The 20809-nt window shown below is 38.0% G+C and overlaps 1 protein-coding gene across 2 annotated transcripts; it reads left to right on the forward strand.

Moving 5' to 3' along the window:
• Positions 1–2507: 2507 nt before the first annotated feature.
• LOC103703359 (mitogen-activated protein kinase 10-like) lies at positions 2508–19563 on the forward strand. 2 transcript variants are annotated; one of them, XM_008786190.4, is made up of 10 exons: positions 2508–3144; positions 4577–4985; positions 7735–7862; positions 8019–8078; positions 11618–11767; positions 11884–12039; positions 12244–12455; positions 12555–12656; positions 18467–18645; positions 18839–19563. In XM_008786190.4, exons 1-10 carry the CDS (start codon positions 3121–3123, stop codon positions 19270–19272), a joined length of 1854 nt encoding a protein of 617 aa, XP_008784412.2. In that variant the 5' UTR covers positions 2508–3120; the 3' UTR covers positions 19273–19563. The 2 variants fall into 2 exon arrangements, with proteins under 2 accessions (XP_008784412.2, XP_008784413.2); XM_008786191.4 differs by having other exon boundaries at positions 2509–3144; positions 18467–18633.
• Positions 19564–20809: the final 1246 nt, after the last annotated feature.

The following is a 20809-nucleotide window of genomic DNA, read 5'->3' on the forward strand; positions in this document are numbered from 1 at the left end:
CTAGAGAGTGGAGGGCCGGAGGCCTTCCTTTAGGCCGAGGCCTTAGGCGGCCGCCTCGGTCGCCTAAGGCTTGGGCCGCCCCTGCCTCCTTGATTTACCGGTCTCTAGTCCATGGCCTACGTTACATTCTGCCTGATTTCGTCTTGCCGATGTTTAGGCCCAGAGCACATAATCACAGCCTGATGAGACGGTATTAGTGCTGGCATTTTGCCCAAGATTGAAGGTCCAAAGTATCCACCTTGATTTGCATCAATTGAACCCTCACGCCACCAGGATTCAATGATGACGTACGTAAGGTTTGGACCCTGCCAAGCCTGTTTGTGAAGGCTCGTATCCAATTTGCCTTTCGCCTCCGATCGAGTCGTAGATCTGACCTAAAGCTCGTTGATCAGCAACGTTGATACGAACTAGTCAGAGCCCAAAGCATCCTAGCTAAAATAAGTTCCCCCAGGTTAGGCATGTCCTTGACTTTGAAAGGCCGAGACGCAAGATATTATTTCTAAGGACTTGTTCGGTTCACAAGAAAACAAGAAGAGAAAGTGTTGTTAGTGGAAAGACAAATAAATGGATTTTGTTTGGTGAAAATTTTCAAAGAAGAGAGATGGAAAAGTAACATCCTTATAGAAATAAAATTTCCATATTTCATAAAAAAAAAAAATCCATAAAGGATATGCAAAAACTACATTCCAGCAAGTTGGTAATTGGGCCTCTCTCAAGTCATCAAAATTCATGGATAAGATTTTTTTTCTTTTATTAAGGATATAATATATATTTCATATAATTTTTTTAGAAAATTAATATTCAACCCAATATAAATTTTTTTAGGATGTGCCATTTATCTATAATTAACTAAACATGCTAAAATTATTTTTTCAGACATTATATTTTCAGAAATTATCTTTTCAAAAATATATTTTAGTAAAACATTTTTTTTTTAAGAAACCAAACGAGTCGTAAACCTTCAAGTTTGCGGTAGGGTGCGCCTATGGTGCATTTAGATCCATTGATTGATAATGCAGTGGAAAGAAAAGGGTATACATTGACTTTTCTTTTTCTCAGATTAAATAAGATGTGTCGTGGAATTTAAGGTTCGCCCTTTCAATCAAGGTTCAATTTAGTTACTGAAAAAAAAGAAGAAGTCAAAGTTCACTTTATTTACACCATGGCTTGAGTTTATTGACATGATCAGACCATATGTTGGAAAAAGACAAATTAATATAAGAGTGATGAAATAATTAAACAGGAATGAAGTCTCGGCACAATTTCTTTAAATTATCTCTTCATTTATAAAGTTACCCTTTTTATTTTTTTTATTAATGCAGTGTATTAGAGATACGAGCATGACATGTGCATTAACAAAATTTAGTGTTTTCTGGACTCGATTTTTTAAAAATAATCTATTTTTTGGGATCATGCTACTAGTCACAGGCTTGCATGCCTGCATGTAAAGTAGATATACCGAAGACTATGGGTTAAACAAAAAAAATATTTGGTAGACAAAACAAACCACGTCTAAGTTATTTTATAAGACGAATTTCATTGAATTAACTAGATATGTTTCTTATTCTACTAACAAAATTAACTCTCAAATCAAGATAAATCTAGAATTTGCATCCAACTTCAATTCAGTTGTTTTCTCCATCCTCCCTGTGATTCATCCATCTATATTTTTCTCTATAAGACGATATACTATTGTTCATTTAAAAAGTGCACCTTAGTATTCATAGTTCTTCTTAATAATACCCGGAAAGAGAAAGTCGCATTAGATAAGCTTTTGCCAAAAACAACCAATTATAAAACTTAATACGCATATCACCATAAAAAAACCCCCACTATGTCCATTTGTTTAAACTTTACAGTCCATGCACTATATTAAAGAACTACAAGCCTCTGCAACTTTCTAATTAATCTAGTTTATAGGACCAAATTATAAGATAGTTTATGAGCATTCTAGGTCTTTTTTCTGACAGCAAGTTAGGGAACACCCATGTTTCATGCTGCCAATGAATGATTACGAAGCAACCATAGAAGTCATGCAAACTAGGTTTGAAATCAAAGCAAAATAATGCATGCAGGCATGGCTCTCTGGTTGGTATCCATCTCATGTTTCTTTGCATTATTTCATGCAAGGACTTCTGATTCAAACGAGGAAATTTGCATGAGATTGCGTTAACGCTTTCTTTTCCGAGAAAACCAAAAGTGGATAAGTTCAGGCTGGCCACCCCAATGCGGTCAGATACTCTTCCGGTCAACGGAGATATTAAAATGCTCGAAATTCGACTATTTCATGTGCCCAGCTCGTCCAATTCCACATTTCCACTCCCACGCATACCCGCCACCACTTCCTCGCACCCGACTTTGCCCAATTTGGTAGGTCTTGATATGACCACCGAGGTGAACTGGAATTCCAATATTGCGTATCGGTTTCCTTTAAGAAAAGATCCCAATTTTGTCAAATATTACGAAAATGCCACATCGATGGCAATACAAAGCAAGCGCCCCTAGATTCATGGCACCCACCGCTCTCCAAACCGCCACAGCTGTCAAGAAAGAGTATTTTCCCAGGGGCGAAGGAAATCTTCTGGAAACCCTAGAGTGGTGATCGTGGAGAGCGTCTCTCTTCATCCTCGTATTCGAGATTTTTCTTGTTGGATCTGGATCGATTCCTCCGAGGCGGCCTCGGGAAAGCTGGTGGTGGGTTAATTTATTTCTTCTCGGGGGGGCTTGAATTGGATGCGCCTGATGGAGAGCACAGCGGGGCGGCGATGCTGGAGCTGAACAGTAGGCGGTTCTTGGGCTCTCTATGATCGTGCTGGTGGGCGAAGGGGTGATTGTTCTTGGCTTGGTATCGAGGGCGGGGGGGGCCAGGGAGTGCATGCGGGTTCTGTTTCGTTCTCTATACGCAGTCGGGGATTCGAGAGGGACGAGGCGGGACTGTGGGCTTGTGATACGCAGCAGGGGTAGGTGGGGTAAATGTGGCTGAGGTCGCCGCGGATCTGCTACATTTTGTGCTGAATTCGCGTTTGGTTTGAGTGCAAGGGAGTCGAGTTGGCGAAAGAAGGAGAAAGAAAGGGTGAAAAAAAGGATCTTCGGACTGTTCGTTTAGAGATCTGCCAAAAAATGCAGCAAGATCAACGAAAGAAGGTTGATAGTTTCTTGTTCCTTGCTTCTACTTTTTTTTAAAATATCTTTAATTGGTTTAGAAGAATGAATTTGATTTTCTGTAGGCTAGGTATTTGTCATTAGGGGAATTTATATGTTTGAGTTGGCGCGGTGGATTTTTGGTGTTTATTATCTCCTTTCCTGCTTTGGTTCCAGATTCAGCTGAGTTTTGTGTTTTTTGTACAATCTTTTCCTCCTCCTCCTCCTCTTCTTTGTCCATTCTTTCGACTTAAATAGCTTGATGCTTGTTTTAATTAATAATAGGGCGTTGATTTGCTTCTGTAATTTCCTTTGATAACCTGTTGCATATACCTTGTGTGGATGTGAATGTAATTTTGGATTACTTTTCTTTCGTTGTTCTTTTCTATGTTTTTTAATTGGGATGGAATTCTTTGGAAGGGAAAGGAAAAGCTTGTGCTCGCAGGTTTTAATGATAGACTCAACTTTAATTACTCATCAACTTTCTGCAGAACGAGGTTCTGCTCCCTGATATTTGACAATTTAATAGCAAGCATGTGTAAATGAAACAGTTATTTGTAGAGAGTTTCACCTTCTCTTCATATTGAAATTTGTATACCTATGGCAAACAAATCCCCTTACATAGGTATCTGGTTGTATTTAGATCTTTAAATTCCCGATGATTTTGCTGTCCATTTTGTGATGATAAACAAGAAAATTAGGATTGTTCTTCCACTAAAAGGTTCCTTAGTTGGCTAATAAAATACATTTGGCTGAAATTGATTTGATTGTCAAGAGTTTATGAGGTGTTGCTCTGAAAACTACATAAAAAAGAGGTCTGATATGGTACCAAGACAAAACAGGCATTCAAACAAGCAAACCAACAAAGCTAAGGTCTTTACTCTAGTTTTACATCTGGTGTCTTTCCATCCTTGATGAAGCAGGATGTTAGGAATCCATTGAGAGGTTGTGATCTCTATATAATACAATTGTTATGACCTTGTATGTTAATGGAATCACATAGCATATACCTAATACCGTGTTATGCATTGCTACAATTTTTCTGGGATGAACGTATAGATTAACAAACTATTTCGGCATATGTATAACTATGCATACATATCATTTTTATGGATATATCTACCTGAATATTGCCCTTGTTTTTGAAAAAATAAAGTGAGAAAGGTACACAAGTCTGCTATTGGAGTTTCTTCTCATTGCCCTCAATTTCTTTTTAAAGACAAGTTCATGTAAATCCGGCCATATCAAATTTATAACGAAAAATAAATCCAATGCAACTGCCACTGATGGACTGGCCATTCCTGCAGCCCATGATATTTGTCTTACTTTGACTACTAATAAATTAATTGGTTTAATCTTGATTATTTATTTACTTATTTATTTTTCCACTAGGTGACTTTGCAGTCTCATATTCAGTTTTCTGTTCATTGTGCAGAGTACATTAGAGATGGACTTCTTTGCAGAGTATGGAGATGTTAATAGATACAAACTTCAGGAGGTCATAGGGAAAGGAAGCTATGGACTTGTGTGTTCGGCCATTGATACACGTACTGGAGAAAAAGTAGCAATAAAAAAGATACATGATATCTTTGAGCACATCTCTGATGCTGCTAGGATTCTCCGTGAGATTAAGCTTCTCAGGCTTCTAAGGCATCCTGACATAGTGGAGATCAAGCACATCATGTTGCCTCCATCAAAAAAAGATTTCAAAGATATTTATGTTGTTTTTGAGCTTATGGAGTCAGATCTTCACCAAGTCATAAAGGCTAATGATGACTTGACAAAGGAACACTATCAATTTTTCCTTTATCAGCTGCTCCGTGCCCTAAAATATATCCATACAGGTAATGTATATACTCCCAATATTTCCAAAGAAATGAAGTGCTGTGGAATAAAGTAAAATCACACTGACGTAGACTTTTTAGGCAATAATCTTTCCACTTTTTGAAACAATCCACATGTCTACATGCTTGTGTCAATATTGTGGTACTGCATTTACAAGCTGATGGTATGTTTTAGTTAATCTAACTGGAGGCTATTGGAGCAACATCCTTTTCTGTAGATCAGTCTTATCTGTTTTACTGATCTTAATTCCATTATAGAAAAGTGAATCCATGATTTAATATAGTAAAATTAGTTTGGGATCTTGAATATTCAATGAAGCACTTGCATTATTGTGCATTTGCCTAGTTTATAATTTTCCATGACTTCGTCATTTTTACATCGCTCCTACATGTCCCTTTTTGGCTGTTATTTTAATGCTAGATTTGCACAAGTTATTGTAAGACAACTTCACCATATCATGAATTCTGTATGGCTAAATCGCTACCAGGTACACTATGGCTATATTCACATCTGCACTCACATCATTCACTAGCTAAGACGAGCAAAACATTTGCACAAGTTATTGTAAGACAACTTCACCATTAAATATTTTCTATGCTTTAGAAGCTTCTTGATGCAATCGTCAACATAGATTAATTTTTGATTGCTATCTGTAGCTATGTAGCCCAATTTTGGTGTGAGTGCAATAGTGTGCAGGTGGTTCTGTCAATTGGGATGCTAGCACCTAAGAAATATATTTATGAAGCAACCTCTATTTTGATAAAGTAAACAGATCCAGTAATTTAGTGGTTGTATTAGCAATATTTTTGCTGCCTTGTATTTCATGAAGTTTTGAATGATGGCTGCCTAGGTAACTGCTTAGGCTCTCAGTTCAGTGTTTTGCATCATTTTTGAGTAATGAGTATGGAGAATGAGATCAGTTTATGAACTGGTGCCAAATGCTATTGTGGCTAATTTTTAGATATCTCCTTATAATCATGAGTTTATTATATTTATTACTTTTGTGCTACTTTGACCTTTGGGGGTCAGCCTGGGCACCCATCTAGTGCCAGCAAGGTGGTACTATTGTTGGTAATTCATCTATTCACTTGACCATTTATGTGCTAAAAGTAGATTTGTAGTATTCTACTCATTTCTAGCATTATATATGGTAGTTTCATGCTAATTCTGCACATTCACCTTAGCTACATACCAGGAATATGCTTTCATGCTATCCTTCAACACCTAAGCCTTGTGTATCTGTTCTTTGTTTCTTCCTAGTATTACAATATATGCTTCTTTAGGACTGTTCCATCTCTACCATTTTTCATCTTATTTGCCTATATTATCATTATCGCCCAACATTCATATTATTCTTTGATCAAATTTAATTAGAAAGGATGGAACTTGGGTTGAGCAGCTTGAGTTTGGTTCATACCAGTTGTTACATCTGAAAATCTAGCACAAATTGGCCACGGCCTTCCTACTCATTGTTGTATGTTGATGCCATGATTTCGCACTAGAACTAATTCATCCACCATGCTTTATTTTGTACAAAATCTCTCTCTTCATTTCTTGATATAAGATGTTACAGACAAGAAAAATGATCAATGCTGATGATGGCAACTTATCATACTGCAATCATTTCTGTGGACTCTGCTTCACCTGCTATTCCTTTAGGTTTCATTTATCCTTCTAAGCATTTACTCTCAGCCATATAATTGCATCTTTTGCTTGTACAAAATCTGTCTCTTGATTTCTTAATATGTTATAGATAAGAAAAATGAACATTGCTGATGATGGCAACTTATTATACTGCAACCATTTCCGTGGATTCTGGCTTCACCTGTTATTCCTCTAGGTTTCATTTACACTTCTAACTAAGCATTTACCCTCTTTGCGATATAATTTCATCGTTTGCTGATAAGATATGCCAGAGGACATCATTTGGTTGCAGGATTAGTTTTGAATTAATACAGTGGTACAGGATTGATGTGAACCCTGGGAGAGGCCAGCATAATTGGAACCACAGATATCTTTCATGCTATCAGCATATGTCATCCTTAGAAAATATTCTACCTAATCATACCTTCTCATGTCATTCTACCACATGCTTTCTTTAAGTTGACAAATGCTTGTATAGGATTCTTCTGTCATCTAATTCTTCCTGTAGATTCTCTCAGGACCTCATCTGATAAATGACAAGATGGTGTCACGTGGTGCAAAGTAATACATATATTTGTTGATGACCTCCTTGGCATCGTGTCTAATTCTTCTTTCGTCTAATATGTAACTTGTGTTCTGTCTTCTCAGTTGCCTCAAAGGCTCTGTGGTGGTGCATCTTCATCATGAGCTTCACCTTTATTTCAGCTATCCCACTTTTTTCAGTTAACTTCTTTTCAGATATTCCAGTTAATCTAACCAATCTAGTCTCTCCTAGAAATTTCCAACATGTAGCAGAATGCCATCTGAGCTTTATTTTGGTGGTTTTTGTCTGTGCTTTTGAAATATCTTTCTACTTTATGTTTCATATTTATATGTGTTTCGGATGCATATTTTCTGAATGTAGGTCTCCTATGTCTTCTTGAGTTTCTGAAATTCTTCAACATATTCCAAAAAGCATCTTTTGATCTTTTTATCTCATTTTGTTAAATGCTCTTCGTGTTTCCATATCCGAGATATTCATACTGGATAACATGTATTGTGGTTCATCCTGGTTGTTTATTAATATTTTGGTTCTGTTCTAATATTTGATCTGCTCGTATGCAGCTAATGTTTATCATCGAGATTTAAAACCAAAGAACATACTTGCAAATGCAAATTGCAAACTCAAGATATGTGACTTTGGGCTAGCAAGAGTCGCTTTCAGTGACAACCCCATGACAATATTTTGGACGGTATGTCAAGAAAATCAGCTTATGATCTTAATATATTCCAATTGCCATTTTTTTCTGTACCATGTGATTGGTGTTTTCAGATCTTTATGATATATTTTGTCATTTATCCTCTCGTATAAGCATTGCAGACCTCTGAAGAACCAAGTAATTTTGCAGGATTATGTTGCAACCAGATGGTATAGAGCCCCGGAACTCTGTGGATCATTTTATTCTAAGGTATGGAGTTCTCTGGCCTGTAATAGTCATTGTAAATTTTGTCCTAAGGTATGGCTTTCCCGGTCTGATGCCCTTTGCACCAATTTCATGTTACAATTTAACGATGTATATATAGACTCTTAGAAATAGAAACACCATAAGTTGCACTAAGCAATAGCCCATTTATTTATGCATATGGACATGCATATATTTTAATCTTTACTAATGTTTCAAACATAGTATAACTGATTTAATGAATTTTAAAGCATTTACCTATTAATCTGTGTGCTATATTATGCATTGGTTGGTTTTTGAAAATATGAGAATACACATCGGTTTTTTCCCATAGGCTAGCATTTCTAAATCCCTGCTAAACATGGCTAAACTGATTCCTAGAATGGTTTCTTATGCATTGATGTTTGTGCTGCCTTTCTTTGTGTTTTGTTGAACTTGTTCTTGGGAAAAAAAATGCTGCAGCTCTAGAGTTTAATGGGAAGTCCCTTTAGGTGGATAGCATGTGCCTAGTGCATGCAATATGCAACATGAGTATAGTAAGGAACATCATTTGAAGGACCACATAGTACAGATTTCCGACAGCATGTGATCACCATGTAGAACATCTAGTTGTATTACTCTAAAGTTTTACTTAAAATGGTGCTCAGTTTTGTCATTATCAGGTTATTGTGTAGCATCTGGCTTGACTAGTATCCTGTTGGTTTCTCAAGTATTTATCTTATGCTCTAATATTTTTCTTAGTAGCTGTACCTGTACTGCAAGAATCAAACATAAAGCACGATGAGCAAATATATTGGTGCAATGTTAAATAATAATTATTGTATTAGTTCCAAGCACCTTCTGTTTCGTTGCAGCATATGTAATTGAAAATAGTATAAATATTAATTACTGTTATGTGTGCATTTTTATAATCATTAACAGTGTTACATAGTAGAGACGATGCCTATTGTCTGTTTTACCTTAATAATGTTCATAAAATATAATTTATTAATTCTTAAATTAAAGAATTATATATAATAATATCGTGTAAATAGAAAGAATCATTTATTTTTCCCTTTTTAAAAGTATGTATAATGATATTCTTTCTTACTATTGATTATTATTTTCTCTTATAATGGCTAACAACAGCCACATGACATGGTTATAAGATAATATTAAAAAATAGCTGGTTCTTTTGAATTTATTTTAGGCAAATAGAGGCCCATTATATGATGCCATTCATAATGTGTTCATATACATGCATGCGGCGTTGCACGTGCGCTGCATACATCATGATCCCAGATCTTAGGAACCAACTTAAAAAATCTCCGTGTAATTAACATTGACATCTAATGACGACAGTTTTATGAGGATAACAAGTTAATGTGGACCTATATAATAATGAGATAGTAGTTAAAGGCAAGTTATTATTTCAATGTCCATTTAATCTAAAATTTATACTAAATGCATGAAGAGTGTATACAATGGTTATTATAACAAGGTACCCATGACCTTTGTAACAATGGTATAATGGTTATGTCATAAGTATTACTTTATTTTCCATTATATATTTTTACAATATAATGGAGCCTCTTAAGATAAAATCTGTGATTATTCTTAGCCAGAGTTTAAGAAGTATCATTTACCATCAGCTGAGGACCTGAGGTTGTTTAATCGAAAACCAGGTCCACAGCTAAGTTATTGCCAGGTAGTACTCAGAGAAAGGGAAAAATAAAAATTAAAAAATGATGTTAGATACCCACTAAATGCCCAAGATATATTTGCTTGTAATTGTAATGTTATTTGCCAGTTGCGATTGGTTTTCTTATTTGGATTATCTTGTATGTATAATGTATCTATGGTGCTTTTGAGGGGAAATTTTGAGCTACATAAGGTTTGTCACTTTCCTAGCAGGCAGATGTCAATTTTATTTCAGCGTTTAAAAGGATCTAGACTCCAGTAGTTCATGAATATGAAAAACTAGATAAGTTAAAACACCTCAGTCAGGCCCAAAAGGAATCAAGAAGGGAATAATCCCTTCCTTCTCTTAGTATAGGTTATAATTTGTTTGAGTTCAAAAAGGATTTCTGGGCTCTGTAGGGCACGAGATTCCCTTCCTGCCCGTAGTATAGGTTATAATTTGTTAGAGTTTAAATGGGATTTCTGGGCTCTGTAAGGGAAGAGAAAGAGGGAAGGAGAAGAGAAGAGGGCACTGGGTGTTGTCGAGGAAGAGAGCCTTGTTTTTGTTCCTTTTTGAAGTGTAAGGGAGGCTAGAGCCCACCAGTCCTATTCTTTTATTCGAGTGCCAAAAAACTGCATTATATATACACAAGATCCCTATTTATAAAAGAAGGCAAACCATAAGACTTTTAGATTTCCTAAATTACCCTCACAAGGCACCAGTTCCTCTTTGCATCATTGTAATGAAAGTACTGCAAAGAGTACGACTACTGTACCATGTCTTATTACGCCCTCAAATATGACTTGAGATCTTTAAATCTCAGCCCACTGTTTGGTGGAATCCCTCCACGGCCTTGGAAAACTGTTGTGACGAGAGTCCTGTGTGGAAGAACACTGTCTTATTAACCCCTCAAATATGTTCTAAGATCTTTTACTCTCAGACCACTGTGTGGAAGAACCCCTTTGACTTCAAACACCCTGAAATGACCAAGTAAAATAAAAGACATGATAAAATGACAAAAACTAAATCTCTCCTAATGACCCAGAGCCCTTCAATACGTCTGAAACTTTTGTTTGTTTAGAAGAGTAATTGTTCAGAACTTCAGATGGTTTTTATTTTTGAACATCATAGCAGATTTTTTTCCCTTAGTTTCTTGATATCAAGAGGGTTTTAAGAGGCTGGAACTGAACATGGAAATACAAACATCGTAATTAACCTCTTGATGTGTATATGGAAACCCAGCTGCCATTACATTTAAAGGTATCTTTTTGAGCCAAAAGAATATTTCAATCCCATTAATCATACCTTGTGTGATTGATATTTGATGATGATTTGTCAGTAGATCTTACATTTGGAATTTATGCAATTCACTCTTTATGTTTTGGGAACTAGTTTCAAGAACAATGACACTACTCTGTTTTGACATAAATAATAGGTTCTTGAGATCTAGACAGTAGAGAAATTAGACATTTTTTTTCATTACTTTGTAGTTGATACACGGCTCATCAATGTTAGCATTTTTTTTTTAATTTTCACAGCATGTTTTTGTTTGTCATTTGATCTGCTGGACTTTACACTGATTGCATAACTGGGTATGCTAATGAGGCAAAGTTAAAAAACATTCTAGACTATCTTTATGTCTTTCAATTGTAACCCAAAATTACTATAATTGCTGCCTTTTCTCTGAAGAGTTCTTGTATGAACCTTCAAAAACATAATAATTTCTAGTAATTAGAGAAAAAAATGCTTGTTCAGGAAGGACTCTTGAACTCTCCTGCAAGCTGAAACTTACAGGTAATTGAGTCTGTTGATGAGTTTCTGCTTCATTTCATTATTCGGATTGGGTTTCTGAGACAAAAATGAGCAGTGAGTCTTTTATTTGCAGTATACCCCTGCTATTGATATGTGGAGCATAGGTTGCATTTTTGCTGAGGTGTTAAATGGAAAGCCAATATTCCCTGGTAAAAATGTGGTTCACCAACTGGATCTGATTACTGATCTTCTAGGCACACCTTCCTTGGACACTATTTCACGGGTATGGCATCTCATTATGTTAATTTGTATCTGAGTAGGTGGATATATATTTTTTTAAAAAAAAATTACTGCAGGAAAATATTTCTCATCTATGTATCCACTTGGTTCTGTTTCCAGGTGAGAAATGAAAAGGCAAGAAAATATTTGAGCAGCATGAGGAAAAAACAACCTATGCCTTTTTCACAGAAGTTTCCAAATGCAGATCCTTTAGCACTTAAATTGCTGGAAAGACTTTTAGCTTTTGACCCAAAGGATCGTCCGACTGCGGAGGAGGTTTGTATACTATATGTCCATGCCCTTCTTTCCACTTTGTTTTCTACCTCCAAGATTTTGTTGCTGCTCTTCTTTCCACTTGTTTTCTACCCCCAGGATTTTGTTACCACCATTTTTCCATCGGCATAAAATAATTCCTTAGTCATATTTTGTCCGTGTGATGGTTTCTCACTGATATTGATGTATATACATCTGATTTATCAGGCACTGGCAGATTCTTATTTCAAGGGTCTGGCCAAACTTGAGAGAGAGCCATCTTGCCAACCAATTTCAAAGATGGAGTTTGAGTTTGAGAGGCGGAGAGTGACAAAGGAGGATATAAGGGATCTTATCTTCCGTGAAATTTTGGAATATCATCCTCAACTCCTCAAAGACTACATGAATGGAACTGAGCAAACAAACTTTCTTTCTCCTAGGTTTTGATGATGCCAAACTGGTTTTTCAGATTTTCAGCCTCCAATATTGGTATCTGTTTACATTCTAAATATCATCTTTCATGCATGCTCTATATGCAGTTCTGTTGATCGATTTAGGAAGCAATTTGCTCAACTTGAGGAAAATGGTGGTAAAAGTGGGCCGGTAATTCCACTAGAGAGGAAGCATGTTTCTCTTCCGAGGTAATATTGTCTGCTTAATCCGGTTTTATAGTTCATCTTGTCTTGGTGTGAGCATGTATTTATCTCCATGATGTTTGGGCTTAATAATTTGATGTTGAAAATGAATTGGTCTTTATATAGATAAGTGTTTCTCTAAGAACTAGTTCTGTAATAGGCCCATTGATATAGTTTCCGTAGTAATTTTTTTGCTATTTGTTATCCATTGGGCTGCCATGTGGCTTTGATAGATAAAAATACTTGGGATGTCAAATGTTTTCTCAAATTGTTAGTTCTCAGCTAGCACGGGTGAGTGCTAAATTGAGATTTTGTGGGCAAACTTCAAAGGATGATTCTCTCCGCAACAAATTAGAGTTCATCAAGGCAATACACCCTCTTACTGTGATGGGGATGATTGAGAAAGGATTCATAAAACGAAAAGTATGAGCATGTGTTTGAGATAATCTACTTCAAACTTGTAATTCTTATAAATATGCTCTTATTGTTGCAGCAAATATGTTAGAATTGTTTGAACATTTAACTTTAGCTGTCTTTACATTTTGGCTTATGGGTAAAGAAACTGCTCCCTTCAAATCCGCAACCAAATGAAAAAAACAGAGTATCAAAAGTAAATTTTGAATACATCACCATTCTCTTCCAAGAAAGATAAGCTAAAGGCTAAGAAAAAGGGTGTGTATATGGAAACTCGTTAATCACACCATTCCTCTTTTTTTTTATTATTTAGAAATCTGAAAGCAGTGTTGGCGGAACTGTCCCAAACTGCCCAGTTCGGGGTGTACTATGCTATACTAGTGGCGGATTAGGATGGTTTTGGCCTTCACATTGAGAAACCGGCGAGGGAGGGGGAGAGGGAGAAGGAAAGAGAGGAAAAGAGAAAAAGAGAGAGAGGAGAGGGACAGAGAGGGAGAAAAATGCCATGAGAGGGAGAGATAGGGGGCTTAGAAGCCCTCTCCTCCTCCGATCGTCTGCAGGGGCCACTGGGCGGAGCCCTTGTTTGGAACGAAACAAGGGCTGGGCCCCATATTTTTAATTTTTTTTTTCTGTTCTTTAAGTGAAGGGGCCTAGTGGCCCTTGCGAATGATCGGAGGAGAAGAGGAGGGCTCCAAGCCCTCTCTCTCCCTCCCCTCCCCTCCCTCCCTCCCTCTTTCTCGCTCTCCCCCTCCCTTTTTCTTTTGGCCGAGCTTTTGAACGAAATAGGTCTCCGCCTAGCGTGGCTTGCGGACGAGAGGAGGGCTTCCGAGCCCCCTCTCTCTCCCGCATCTCTCTCTCTCCCCATTCCCTTTCCCTCTCTCCCCCTCCCTCCCTTTCTCTCTTTTCCTCTCTCCTCCCTCTCTCCCTCCCTCTCTTGGTTCCATTTGTTGGACTCTCTCTCGCATCTCTCTCTCCCCCTCCCTCCCTCGCTGTCTCTCTTTTCCTCTCTCCTCCCTCTCTCCCTCCCTCTCTTGGTTCCCTTTGTTGGATTCTCTCTCGCATCTATCTCTCCCCCTCCCTCCCTCATTGTCTTTCTTTTCCTCTCTCCTCCCTCTCTTGGTTCCCTTTGTTGGAATGCACCAGAACGGCACGGTATGGTACCGTACCGTACTGTGAGCCTTGCCTGAAAGAATATAATCATCTATGGTACAAATACCCATAACTTTATGCCATAGTATGAAGAGTAAGATTGCTAGAGAAGTCTGCGCTCCACTACTGACTGACCCTAATAGAGGCAGCTGTTTTTACCAGCCAGTGAGCTGAACTATTTGCCTTAAAAGGTGTGTGAGGTTTTGACCTAACCTGAACTCTTAATCCATATCTCAAAGGGTGGACAGGCTCATTCTTGTGTTCTTATATTTTATTTCAAAGATATCAGCTACGTGATCTCTTTAGAATTTTGTACTTATGGAGTCAAAACTATCCATAAATTCTACTGTGGTTGATGAGGGCATGTTACTTGTACTTTCATGCATGCTTCCCCACAACCTCTATTCTATAAATGAAAATATTTTGAGTTTTGACAGTCTATAAGGTGTACGAAGCATGAATATTGCATGCTCCTTGTTATCAGTTCAAAAGTTGATCAATAGACTACCAGACATATTCCTTTTCTTTGAAAAATTGATGCCTTTTTTAGATAAGTGAACCAAAAGGAGCTAGTGCAGTAATGATCCGGCTTATCATACTGTAGGGTCCGGCATATTACCACCTTAGAGAATATAGGCCTTTTAGCTTTTGGACATGGAGCCTGAAATTGAAAACTCTGCACAGCCTCATTTTAACTCTTTAACAATGCAAGCAAATTGCATACCTCAAGATTCATTTAGAGATACTATTTAAAAGATGACCATCTTTCGCCTATTTGTGCCATCTAACTTTTCTTCATCGCTACTTGGTTCCCATTGAAGCAGCCCATTTTAATTGTTATCTTCTAGTTTTTCTGTCAAAACCTGGTGGTGTAGCATCCTCCTCAACAATACTTGAGATGTCTGGATGGGTACTTGGACCTCCACGGTCTCTTTGACTTTCACCTTATATTCAGAGGGGCTAGAGTAATGCATTGATATGAATACATGGATTAGCACCTCATTTTCGGACCCTTAAGTTCACCACAAATTCTTATGCATAGCATTTAACATTGCATTAGGATCTGGCTTTGGTTGGAAGCGTCCATATCCCTGTTGCATACCCAGCTAGATCTATCTTCACGGCCTGTCTCGTGTTAGTTCTGTTTATTTTGGATAAGTTGGCTAGTGGTTGATCTTATAGGAATATTTTACTGCCCTTTCGCAATATGTGATATTGAAATTGGTGCTTGTTAACTTGGGCTTAAAGACATTTTAATCCATATTAATTGTAGTTTCTTGTGCCGCTGGAAGCATAAATCTAGATCCATCTGCCTTGTTTCCTCACATTTTTGTTGTTGAGCCTGCATGGCTTTGCTTAATGTGACTGGTGACATACCTACTACTCATGTATTCTATTCACAGCTACTGCTCTGCATCATGCCTCCCTTTCTCTTTCTCTGTCTCCATTCCTTTGATTTGGAACAACTACAACCAATATTCTAGCTTTCTACAGAGGTAAACTACCCCCTGGTATTATTATTTCCCTTTGTTGTTCAGATGGCATCATGTCCTGGCAAGGGTGCCGTCCTTGTCTGTTATCCCATAGATGTTGGCGATTTCATTCCTTTGTCTGTCATTTGTGTTATCCACCATGCTTTCAGCATCCATTACTCTTCTGTTTCCCATTGGAGGGCTACTCATATGGTCCTTCTAGCATTGATTTCTTAAGGTCCAAATTTAGACAAGCATGCGAAAGTGCAATTTCTTATAGATTGTTCAATAGTTTCCTGGTGATTTGGATGGATTTTTTGCACAAGAAGCTATGAGAGCTAGCGTTTCCTCATGTCAAACAAGAGATTTAACGCTTCAGCCTTAAAAACATTGAGGTGCCAACATTGTAGGGTAACTATATGCCCTGGAATCACTTGGGAATCTTCACCGGATGTTAATTATATTCTAATCAAATTGAACACAACCCAAAACAAGGTGCACCACCATGTATCTATTAGTGTTTTTCATGAATTGGAAAGTTATTCTCTACTGTGAAGTTATTTCCTAATATTTTTCTGCATCTTGGCACCCAAAAAATTTTGGCTGTCAAAGCATATTCTACTTCTTCCAAATTTTTACTAGCTTACTTTCATCAAAGATAATCTGCTCTGATGGAACTTCGACTTTGCAATTGTTTTAAGACTCTCAAAGAGAGGAGCAATCCTGTCTGCTTGCCGTTTATGGCTTTTAAGATGTACAGTTAGGTAGTGAGGATAAGGTTCAGAACCTTTTGACAAAGCATTACTAAAGGAGACAGGTGTCAGGATTGTGATTTCTGCTAGCCTAGTGGTCTAAATGAATCTATTTGGTCAAGCTATTTCTCTGCATTCACGCCTGCAACAACATGTTTCCTTCTCCATCTCTTTTATAGTACTGGAGGGTGGTACATACTCTCCATCAGAGGAAAATCTATCCTTGATATGTTTAGCTCCCTTTCTTTTCCAGTTGGCACTGTTCTGGCAAGGGCTGCTGTTCTCAGCTGGCATATCTTAGGTCATGGCAATCTCTTCAAATCTCTAATCTGGCCGGTGTATGTTAGGCATTGCGACCCTCTTTGGACATCCGAAGCTACTATCTGGGTGATGGGTTGGATAGGGGCAGCGCACACTCAAAGAGATGTTTGCCTCCTTTCTTAATTTTTCAAGGATAATTCATTCTATCTCCATATATACATACATATATACCCAGTATACACACACACACACACATTCCATCTCTCTTTCTCTCTCTCTCTCTCTCTCTCTCTCTATATATATATATATATATATATATATATACACTATGTACTGTATATCCAGATGGAGTATAGTACTTTTGAGAGGAGAGGTATTATACTCTATTCAAATCACTAATCGGGCATCCAAATTGAAAATCCACACCATTATATATCTTTACTCGCAAAAATGCCTAGAAACCAAAAAATTGTATTTTGATGGTCTCTAACCCATGCATCAAGTGGACACATAAATAGATTGGTTCCTCTTATGCTAGTGTGCTAAAATACATAATAAGTTATTTAAATTGAGAAACCACCTTATTGATCATGATCTACACATATTAAAACTTGTATAGATTAAAAATCAATAGATTTTAGTGCTTAGGTCATAGCAAAATATGGTCTTGTATCATCTTAACCATTATATTTTTCACCTACCGAAACAAAACACGTGATCTTTGTTCATAGCATAGGTTAAAGCGAACCAAAACACGTGATCTTTGATTTGTAGGCTTTTTTAGTGGTATAGATCATGATCTACAGTGTAGAGCTTCAATTTGGATGCCCTATCATTGATTTTAGATCTCGAGGAAGTACATAATCTCTCATCTCGAGAGGAGCATAGTCCATCTCCCTCTCTCTCTCTTGCTCTCGTTATATATATACTCTCTCTCTCTATACATATATATGTGTGTGTGTGTGTACACATACATACATATAATATACATGCATATATAAATGCATATATACATATAAATACATACACACGCAATCATGCATACATGGATTGTATATGTATATATATGGAAGTATGGATCTGAAAATCCATCGGTACCTGTGGTCCTTCTCTAACTGTCCATTACAGCCCCTCTTTGAACTGATTCTTCAGCCAATTATATGTTATTACTGGGATGATAACTTATGGTGCCCAAATAGCCCCTACACTGGTGAACAGAGGGTTCAATGAGATCAATGTACTAAGCTTGTAATGTACGATTTTATGGAGCTCCAATATAATGTGAATTGAGAGGGGAAAGCTAATTTGTGAGGTTGGCCGAGATTGAGGGGAAGATGAGGACTACCTTTTTTTTCTTCCTTTTCTTTTTCACTAAAATTATGAATATTTTCTAACATCTGATAATAAGATTGAGCTGTACATACTATGTTCTGGTAATCAGCTGATACTAGAACTTTCACCCAGTCTCTATTTGGGAATGCAATAAATGTTGGAATATTGAAAAAGTCTCTCAGGAGAATGATTTATCCCTCTAATGATATACTCAGTGATACTTCTTTTTTTTTTCTTTTCAAATTGATAACTTTAATTTATTACAGCTGTGTGAGATTAATGCACCCACTTTAAACTAGGTGCATATGGTCAGTTCTTGTCACGTGTTCTTGCTTGAGCATTTCGTCTGTGTACGGTTTCAATTCCACTACTTTGTATGTGCTCTGTTTTGTATAATCCCCAAATTATAACTATTTCTAGTTGTCTGTCTTCTTAGATCTACGTTTGTTCACTCTACTACGATTCCCCTTAAGGAGCAACCCCATTTGGCTTCATTCAGAGGGAGGCATGTCTTAGATGAGGCGTGCAAAAATCCTAGAGATACTGAAGGGCTGTCTGGAAGTCTAGCAAGGGCTTCACAGCTACCTCAAAGAGTTCCACTTGGTATGACCTTTGGTACTAGTTCCATCTCTCTCTCTCTCTCTCTCTTGCTGCACTCCAGTTTTCTATCTAAATCCTCATTGCACTCTGATAAACTAGAGCCCTAATCAAGATAAAATTCTTTCTTACTGTAATGTGATAAGCTGAGTTGAAATCAGCTACTATCTCGCAACTAACATGATGGCATATTGGATTATTGGCATTTCAGCTAAACCTGGAAGAGTTGTGGGGCCTATAATGCCATATGAAAATGGAAGTGCAAAGGATGCCTATGATCCACGGAGGCTGGTAAGAAATGCTCTTCTTCCAGCACAATCAGCTATTCCTCCTGCACATGGTTTCCAAACAACTGAAGGCAAAATAGACAATTTAGAGAGGAAAGGTGTGGAGGCAGAGAGGGAGACACAACAGAGATCACCAATCCACCAAGGTATGCCAGGAAAGATGGCCCCAGATGTAGCTGTAGACATGCAAGCCTACCGTGTCCATCCATCACCAGGACCAAAGGCTGGTTCATCAAGGGATATAATCACCATGGATGCAAACCTGCTGCAGGCCCAACCTCCATATGATGGAATTGCTGCTGCTGCTGCTCACAGGAAGGTGAGCAGCGTTCAGTTTGGCATGGCAAGAATGTGTTAGGCACTGATTAAGGCACAGAGTAGTTAATGATGTCTTAATCCTTCAAGACATTTGATGATGGGTGTAAAGATGCTCAGACGGGAGAGGAGGCGAGAGATACATGGAAGGAGAAAACAAGTTAATAAAGGAAAAAAGGAGCATGGGTAGCATGAGTAATTTAGATCCGAGTCCATCATGTAATTGCAATTTATGCAACTCATGACACTTGCAGCTGAAGTTGCAGGTTCTGTACTTTCAGCTTAATCTTGCAATATAATATGAGGCATGATACTCGCCTCCTTTCGTTTGCACGTGTAATGATGGGCTTGAGAAATTGCATTTATCGAGGAAAGTTTGAATTGTGAAGTGGTGATCAACTATCAGGATTCAGAATTAATAATTATGAGTTTCAGCCATTTGTGCATCTGTATGCACGTCAATCATAAACACACTAATTAAACCTTGGTTACAGTATCTGTTGGCCCTATGAATCTTTATCAGTTCTATGTAGGGGGTTGCATGATATCAAAAGTAGATAAAGGTACAACACCTGATCATTGAGGGTTTCAGCATTTGCAGTGGAATGAAACATTTTAACCTGGGTTGATGCTGAAACATATTGGATGAATATGGCTGCAATGGTTTGACAAGCAACTACTATTTCGTATCATTAGATTCGCATATCTACAGTGTTGGACCAACCATCTTGCAGCATTCGTTCCGTCATAATACCGTGCAACAAACAAACAAACCTGAAATCATAATGATCATCATGCCATGGATGGTAATCCATTTGTGTATACGCATGATGAAATCACATTTCCGCGCTCTAGCTGCTGCATGTGTTCAGTATTTTAGCTCCGTGGAAACCATATATCCGTAGTAATTGTGTATTAGATTGACCTTCCACAATATGTTGACAACAAAATTTCAGTTCTTGCCAATTATCTATCACGAAAATATATATTAGCACCTAATACTCAACCTCCAGCTTATTAATAAATTGATTCCAATGTCAGTTTGTATGTTACCTAGGTTTTCAATCTATAAATTTCAGGCTTAAGTGAGCTTGTAACGAGCTGATATCGAATTAATATCCTAGAACGGTACCTGTTTTAGAGCTATATCTGCTGAGATTTTGTTTTCCAAAATACTGGCCGTCTAGTAGGCTTCCCCCACATTCCATTTTGGCCAAGAGAAGCAGAGATGCTCATGATCGCCCCGGGCCAGACCACCATTCGCCGCACCGCCCCCGCCCGCCGAACCTTCGCCGTCGCCGTCCGCCCCTACGTCACCGCCACCGAAGCTCCCTCGACAACTCCACCGCCACCGAAGCTCCCTCGACAACTCCACCGCGGTCGGCTTCATCCGCTACTCCAAATCCATCCCGCCCGTCTCCTCCCTGCCTCTCACCCTCCCCAGCAACCTCCCCCAGTTACGAGACACCGCCTTCGCCACGGACTTCTCCGACAAGCTCCGGAGCCTCGCCTCCGCCGAGTTCCCGTCCAAGTTACCAAAAGAAGTTGACAAGGAGGTCTTCCTGACGGCGAGCCTCAAC

Source organism: Phoenix dactylifera, chromosome 8, assembly GCF_009389715.1.
Source record: "Phoenix dactylifera cultivar Barhee BC4 chromosome 8, palm_55x_up_171113_PBpolish2nd_filt_p, whole genome shotgun sequence".
NCBI classification, from domain to species: domain Eukaryota; kingdom Viridiplantae; phylum Streptophyta; class Magnoliopsida; order Arecales; family Arecaceae; genus Phoenix; species Phoenix dactylifera.

Bases quoted from the DNA above. Each gene is read 5' to 3' on its own strand.
- LOC103703359 (XM_008786190.4), top strand. From the start codon at position 3,121: ATGCAGCAAGATCAACGAAAGAAG. The intron at 12,040-12,243 runs GTTTGTATACTA...CTGATTTATCAG, and splicing joins ATCGTCCGACTGCGGAGGAG to GCACTGGCAGATTCTTATTT. The intron at 12,456-12,554 runs GTTTTGATGATG...CTCTATATGCAG, and splicing joins ACAAACTTTCTTTCTCCTAG to TTCTGTTGATCGATTTAGGA.